Source organism: Corvus brachyrhynchos, unplaced genomic scaffold, assembly GCF_000691975.1.
Source record: "Corvus brachyrhynchos isolate BGI_N302 unplaced genomic scaffold, ASM69197v1 scaffold239, whole genome shotgun sequence".
Lineage (NCBI taxonomy): Eukaryota > Metazoa > Chordata > Aves > Passeriformes > Corvidae > Corvus > Corvus brachyrhynchos.
This window is the reverse complement of record NW_008246057.1, coordinates 1,215,198-1,222,904: the sequence shown is the minus strand read 5'-3', so window position 1 is coordinate 1,222,904 and position 7,707 is coordinate 1,215,198. Positions and strand designations below refer to the sequence as shown.

At 39.7% G+C, this 7,707-nt stretch overlaps 1 protein-coding gene across 11 annotated transcripts in view; it reads right to left on the bottom strand.

Annotated features, from left to right (window-relative positions):
* MAGI2 (membrane associated guanylate kinase, WW and PDZ domain containing 2) overlaps positions 1 to 7,707 on the bottom strand; it is a 720,301-nt gene that overhangs the window by 19,565 nt on the left and 693,029 nt on the right. For all 11 annotated transcript variants that reach the window (XM_017745908.1, XM_008642498.2, XM_017745910.1 and 8 more), the window contains one exon: positions 4,325 to 4,463. In XM_017745908.1, coding sequence (XP_017601397.1) covers positions 4,325 to 4,463 — 139 coding nt within the window. The remainder of the gene's footprint in view (positions 1 to 4,324; positions 4,464 to 7,707) is intronic.

The following is a 7,707-nucleotide window of genomic DNA, read 5'->3' as shown; positions in this document are numbered from 1 at the left end:
TGAAGTCAGTAACCACTGAGGTAGGTGCATACACAGGAAATCAGGCAGCCACTGCAGGGAAAGTCTTGATCTGTCACTATTCAAATTGTTTTTAATGCTGGGGTGAGAAGTGCTCAGTTCTACAGTGATGATTCTGAGTTTTGTGTCCTGTGATATGTAGGAAACCTCACACTCTCTCCAGCCAGACTTCCCAGTCATTAAGTACATTTTGGGATCAGGATTCCCAGCAGTACTTCTAGTCTTTCTTGAACATTAATATGATTTCTTACTATGACTTGGTTCTCTGGAGAACACAGCTGGCAGATTATTTCCTATGAAACATGATGCTGATGTTCTTCGGCTTTGGACAAGCTGTGATAATTTACCTCCAGTAGAAGCACAGTTCCTCTGGCTATCCTTATCCTCAGCAAAACGTTCTGAGATGCTGGCTGATAAAACACCTGTTTTCTAAGCTTCCTTTGTTGCACCCTGCTGTGAAATCAGCTATAGTTTTGGAGCATTAGTCATACCCGAGCTCCTTTGCTTACATTCTGATGGTACCGGGCCTGCTACAAGGGGATTTCTGCCTCTTAAGTACTCTGGGATCTTTGGCATTTGTTTTCAACCAAAACCAGCAGCTGGAATGGACGTAAATGATGCATTTGCAGCACACCTTATTTCTTATCCTAGGTTTGAGTAGTGCTTCAGCTCAGGCAGAATTTTCCAAGTTCGGAAATGCACAGATTTCCAGGCAGTATAAACTGACATAACTCATTCAGGAGATTTACACCCTCGCAGGAGCTTGTTTTTTGTTTCCTCCCTGAGTGCTTTCTTCTTTTCAATACACACTCTTTTCTTTCACAAATCACTTTCTTATCATTGATGTATTTTCCTCAACACTGCTGTTACTGATGTCAATCACATCATCATTCAAACACTGATATTTCTTGCACTTAAGTACATACCTCCATATTTTGTACTAACAGAAACACTGCACTGGGGTTTAAAACTCAAGGAAAATCAAGAAGCTGAAGACTGAAGACAATAATGTGATGGTCTTGGCTGGCTGGTTTAGGTAGCTCTAGGTAATTAGTGCTGTGAATCTGAATGTTGCTGCTGTTGGAAAGGTCTTTAATCACAGCATTACTAAAACTGATTTGGGAAGTCCCTGACCATTTCACCTATCAGGGACTGAGAGAATATCCAGGAGAGGACCCTGGTACACTTGTGCTGTTTTCATATTTCTCCCTAGGCTTCTGCTGCACACCACCACTGCAGTCCCAATACCAGCTCTGTCCTCCAGACTTGCATTTATATACACAACTAAGTCTTATTTCCCACTGATGCTCTCCATAGCTGGACCCTGTATAAGAAATATTTATGACATGTACTTGCTAAAACAAAAAGCTGATTAATTCAGTAAAAAGAGCTCCAATTAGTCTTGTTACATCTCAACTGTAAAATTCTGGTTGAAGGAAGAGTGAGCTACTAAATATTGAGTAGTTTATCTGCTGTCCTCAGGACCACTTTGTCCTCAAGCTTACTGTCACAACCTTCTCTGCATTCAGTTTTACATTATTTTGAAAAGATGTTCTGGGGGTCTCTGACAGACATTCTTCGCAGCATGATGACTTAACCTTGAGATCTGGCCTGCTCGAGACGCTGTCTCCCATTTCAATTGGTTCTGTTTGTTAATTTCTGTTTTTAACTTCCTAGGCAGGCTGCTGTTTGAATTTACGTGTACCTTCTGTTTGTTCTTAGACTATTTCTTACACCTTTGGGAAATGACCTAGGGAGGACTTTAATTATCTCAGTTTATTTCAACAGGCATCTTCTTATTTTGCTTCCATTCTGCCTCCGGACTGGATAGAGCTCTAACACTTCTCTGCCTGCATAAAGCACAGATTAAGAACTGCAGATGTGCAGATGTTATCCTTTGCTGTCATGCTTTCTGCAGGTTGTGTGTACATTATGAAGTAACTCCTGAACACTTTTACTCCTTTTTCAGTGCAGTAGGAGAAAGGGATTTTCAAGCACAGCTACTTAGTTCTCCTCCTGTATGGAGCTGTAAGCTGGAGATGTAGCTTGGAAAATGGTCTGATGAAACAGCACTTCTTAGTAGCAACTTTTATTTCTCAGTAATCTGCATTTTTAAACAACTAATGCCAAGTATTCCAAATGCCTTTCCAAATGGTGAGCTTGGGTTTAAACAATGCCGTGAAGTCTCCTTGTTGCTTTCTGTTAACTAAAAGCTGTGTCTGGAATTCTAGTGGTCATCTTCTGTGGAAGGGAAGACTTGTGCACATTTTGGAAGATTGTTTTCCTAAATCAGTGATGATTACACTGAAGTTTTTAGGGGTTTTAGGTGGTTGTTTTTTTTTTTTTTTTTTTTTTTTTTTTTTTTTTTGTGTGTGTGTGGTTTTTCCAAATGGTGAGCTTGGGTTTAAACAATGCCGTGAAGTCTCCTTGTTGCTTTCTGTTAACTAAAAGCTGTGTCTGGAATTCTAGTGGTCATCTTCTGTGGAAGGGAAGACTTGTGCACATTTTGGAAGATTGTTTTCCTAAATCAGTGATGATTACACTGAAGTTTTTAGGGGTTTTAGGTGGTTGTTTTTTTTTTTTGTTTTTTTTTTTTTTTTTTTTGTGTGTGTGTGTGGTTTCCCCCCCCCCCTGGAATAAAGTACATATTTATAAGATTATATAAATAATGGACATTCATTTTGGATTTAAATGCCATTTGGAGCTGGGATCTTAAGAAATTCAGATTTGGAATGGGTCTGAACTGCAACTGATTTTTTACTCATAGTAGCTTCCTGGACCTACCTTAGATTAAATTGTTTTTTGAGGAACCAGAGAACTGCTGGTATATAGTTCTGCTATTTGAGAAGGATTACAACCACTCTATCAGTCCTGGACGCTTGTTTGTTCTTTCATTAGAAATGATGCACCTCTCCCTATAAAACAGTTTTGAAGGTGACCTGAATTTCTGTTGGAGGTCTCTCTGAAAGGATTGCACACTAGTTAAAATTGGTATTAAATATCTTAGTACCATTTTATCAGAACCCCTGAAAACCATTTTGGCTTTGTTTCTACTCACCAAAATTATAGATCACTAACTTTATTACCAAATGAGTGGACTATGGCCCATCTTTTCTGCCCTTATTCAGAAGCTCTTGAAAGCAGTAAAAAATGTAGCATACACTGTCCTGAGTATTGGCTTAGCCATAGAATTAGCTCTAGTTTAGAGAAGAAAATAGTGTAATTACCATGTGTATTGACAGCTGGGAAAGAACTGACTTTCAGTGGAGCTGGCTTTAACAGAGGTAATGAATTTATGTTGGCAACAAAGGCTCACCTGAACCTACAGTTACGCCTAAGTATTTTAATTTTTATGTGACTCTAATTTCTGACTCTAATGGGAAAGCATTCTGGAACTTCAAAAGTAACAGTAAAGAAGTTTAATAGAGTTTTTGACCTCCTAGCATAAAGAAGTCAAGGACTTTTCATTAAAAAAATAGCCCTTTTCCTGAGAGATTTAAGGCCCAGAGGTGCACATCATAGACGTTATGTAAATATATGAAATTGTTGCACCATACTATAGAGTAAGCCCTGATTCCAGTTTTAAAAAAGAACACTTCATCTTTGAAATTACCTTTGGATAATTTACTTTTACTTCTTGTCATTTCTATTATGAAATAAGGTTTCTATATTGCCTAAGTGACTCACACGTTTTGAAATACTTAAAAAACTCCCAGAAGTCCCTCTGAAACAAAACATAAGAAGAACGAATCCTGTTTTCTCACCAAAATGAGCAAAATCTCATGTTTTAAATTCAGAACTGGGTTCTAACTGATCATCCATGTATTTTGTCAGAGAGAATACAATGGGTGAAGCTGTCAAAGAAAGGAGTACATTCTTGATAATGCTTTGAGGTTCAACCTGAGGCGCTCAATTGCATGGCAACAAGATCATCTGCTGTGACTCAAAATGTGCAGAGAAGTACCAATAAAGGAAGAAAAGGAGAGTTTATGGGCAAATCAGCAACTCCCAGCACACTCAAAGATGTCCCCTAAGAGGTGTGTAGTGCTTCCTCCAATGCACACCTTAAAAGCCACTGCCTATGTCGGGAGGTCAGCAGACTGCGATGTACACACACCTACGGGCTTGGCTAAGGAAACACTTAAGAGTAAGTCCACCTCTATTCAGGTAAGCACTTAAGCCAATAGTTAATGTGCTCCAGGAAATTACAATATATAAATATCTGCAACTGCTACTTAATTCAAAAGCAATAGAATTAATTTATGTGGAGTCATGCACATACAAAAATGTAAAGATGAAAACCCACCATATTCTGGGACCTGGCCTGTTCCACGTTTCAACAACAGTCGCACTCTCCTGCCACCAGACTTGATTAGCTCTATTGCTCTGGCATGTGTCATGTCCCTTGTGCTTTCTCCATTGATTTCAATTATTTGATCTCCCACCTGTCAGGTAAGAAGAATATTGAGTCAGACAGAATTGCAGTAAAATGAGCGTTTCAGAAGGAGACATATTCAATGGATCACAGGTTACTTGAATGACAGACAGACACATCAAGGTAAATTTGTTCCTGTCTATCTCAGGAATATTGCTGGCAGATCAAATAACCTCCAAAGTGGATTCTGAATATGGTATATCAAATGCTGCTTGTCTTCTGCTGAAATCAGTGTAATGCCTTTGTAACTTGCCTCACATCTATGTGTAAGAGGCTTTGGTGAATTGCTTGATAAGGTGGAATCACTGGAACATTATCTGTGCTACTCTGTAACATGCAGTGCTGTGTGAGCCTAAGAAGAACTTTGTTGCACTTGCTGTTCTCATAGAGAAAAGAGAGGTTTAAAGCACAAATATAAACTTCCATAATTTGAATTTCCGAATCTTGGCAGTAAAGTTTCACACCAAATTAAGAGTAGTTATGAAGCACGCTATTAAACAAAGAAAGGTTAGTGCTTTGACACAGGACAGGCAGGTTTGCTGGAGTTCAAAGAGTATGCTTTGAACTATTTAAGCACAGGAGCCTTTTGCTGGGAGTCAGCACAGCTTGTGGCTGAACTGTCTAGTTAGAGCAGCTGACTCCAGGATTCTGATTATGGATTCTGCCACTCATCTCCTGGCCAGATTTCCAGTCAGTGTTGGAAAAGAAAAATTATTATTTTTCTGCTGCTATTTCTATAGCAGTAAAACGTGGCACTGATGTCTGCATCTCTCATCCACCTCAATTTCCCTGGCTTTGCCTCCAGCCTGCATGTTTTGGTTTTGGCTGGCTTTCCATGCTGGAAACCTTCTCCTTCAGTAGGGGAGCAGTTGCTTTCCACTGTGCCTCGTCAGCGCAGCAGAGAGCACATGTTGGGAGCAGCACTGTACAGCCTGTTGTGATACCCCTTGGTGAGAGCCTGAAACAAGCAACACAGAGAGGTGACATGTGAGCCTCGTGTCCATAGCACCACAGCCTTTGGAGTTGGTGTTTTGCAGAAGCCTCCCAGCCCCACTGGAAGGGTGACCCCAGTGAACCCAGAAGGAGGGATGCTCTCCTGGTCCTGGTAGAGGTGCAGGTCCAGGTGAAGGGCAGCCAAGAGTGGGGCATGAGGGCCCAGCTGAGTGGGTCAGCATGCTCATTTATCAGTGCCAGAGGAACACATCTGTTCAGCGGGATCACATCTGCCTCAGTGTGCACCTATGCCTTCCTCACATTGTGTTTTCACTACACTAAAACAACTAAAACATCCTAGAGAGGAGATTATACAGACTTAAAAGTGATGGGCACTTCCTTTTCCCCTTACAAGACTGTCGTAACAAAACCAGCTCTTAGCTGGCCTTCGACATTGAAATGTCTTCTATTTTGTATGTTTTCTTTGCTACAACTGTACTTCTGTCAGCTAAAAGTGTAATCCTTCAGAGGTTTTACTTCTTTCCTGAGTCTGAAATATAGTATTTACCAAATAAATGTGCACAATATGAAATGTCAACACAGCTCCTAGAATCAAAGAAATTGAAAAGGATGTCAAGTTATCTAGTCCTCACTTTTGCTCAGAGACACAAAGAATGCTAGTAGAAGTACTATGGAAGTGTTTTTCAATAGGAATTCATACTTTGTCAATAGCATCCTCCCAGGATCCTGTATGCAACCTCTGCTGGTACTTTGCATAGCTAAAAAGCCATTGATACAAATAAAACATATTAGCCTTGATATTACACTTTGTAAATGCTGCAGAATGAACAGTGGGGGGAAAAAATTAGAATTATTTTGTGCAGGATTATTTTTGTAGCACAAATTGCTTCCTCAGCAGATTTTCTCTCTTTAAAAGAATGCATTTGGTTGTACCATGCAGTAAACAATTTAAAATATTTCTGATGACCTTCAGGCCAGACTGGCACACAAGCCAGGTGTTCTCTGGATCATGGTGAGATCTCCCCCAGGACTGGCCATACAGGGCTCTCTGCAACCCCCTGACTTTTGGAGAATGCAGTTGGTGCACACACTTGGAGCAAAAAGAGAAAATCTGTGTTACCACTCCTGTAACACACACAGAAGACAGATTTGTAGCAACCCCACAAGGATATTAGTCAGGCCAAAGACAGTGAAAATTCAATGAGTTTGGGAAAACCTGTTTCTAAATGTCATGAAACAATTAAACCCCGTAAAAATCCTGTAAAAGTAAAGTCAGATTTTCAGAAGGCTTGAGGACAGCTCTTTTTTTTGTGCTACATTGCCTGGGTAGACCATATTTTGGAGAAGGTATTTAAAATGTTCTTGTTAGCATGTTTTGAGAGAAGTGCCAGATTAGATCAAATGAAAGAGGTGTTTTTAACACTCCTTAATGAGTAGCTTTTAAAATGAATACTGAAAGCTGTGTAGAGAATGTACAGTCCTTCAAATAAAATTCTCTGCACTGCAGAGCAAAAAGACAGAAAGATTTTAATACAGTTTAATATGTAAAAAGGTTAAGTTAATGTCACATTTTTCCCTTGCTGTTTGCCTTTCTTCTGTTTCAATTGGTCACTATGCAGGAACAATCTTGTATTAATGTAACCTTTTCTCTGTTTCTATGAATTTGAAATTGTTTTTCTCTGTAGGCAGCATGTAGCTGATTTGATATTTCCTTTCAATATAAAATATTGTAGTTGATTTGATATTTCCTTTTCTTATAAAATATTATGTGCAAATAACTTGGGAAAGCTGCAAAAAAAGGGCCAGCACCTTGGTTATGTGACTGGAGGGGAGAGAAACATGTTTGCAAAAATTAGGTGCTCTGAAATCTACATCAGAAAGGGTGAGACCAGAGGTATAATGAATAGTTGCAGGAGCAGTGGGTTAATTGTGTTCCTTGCTTTTGTGTCTTGTGGCTGACTGATGTACAGCTGAATTATACTGCCTTTGCAGCACAAGCCCAGCTCTGATTACAGGAGAAGACAAGGAAGAGTTGTCAACACTCTTAACCTCGAGAAAAGCTTCGATTAGACTTTACACTCATATCTGAAAATTCATACAAAAGAGAAAAGGCTGAGGAGTGGTTCCCCATGTGTCAACAATGTACAATTCTTGGGGTTTTTTTTTGCAGTTAAACCTTGTTAACCTCCCCTTCCTTTTCCTTCATATTGTAGATTTTCTTATGGCTGATATGGGAGGAAACCCTGCTGTATATTTCCTCTTTGTCCAGGCATTCATATGTGCTTTCTCCCTCAACTTTG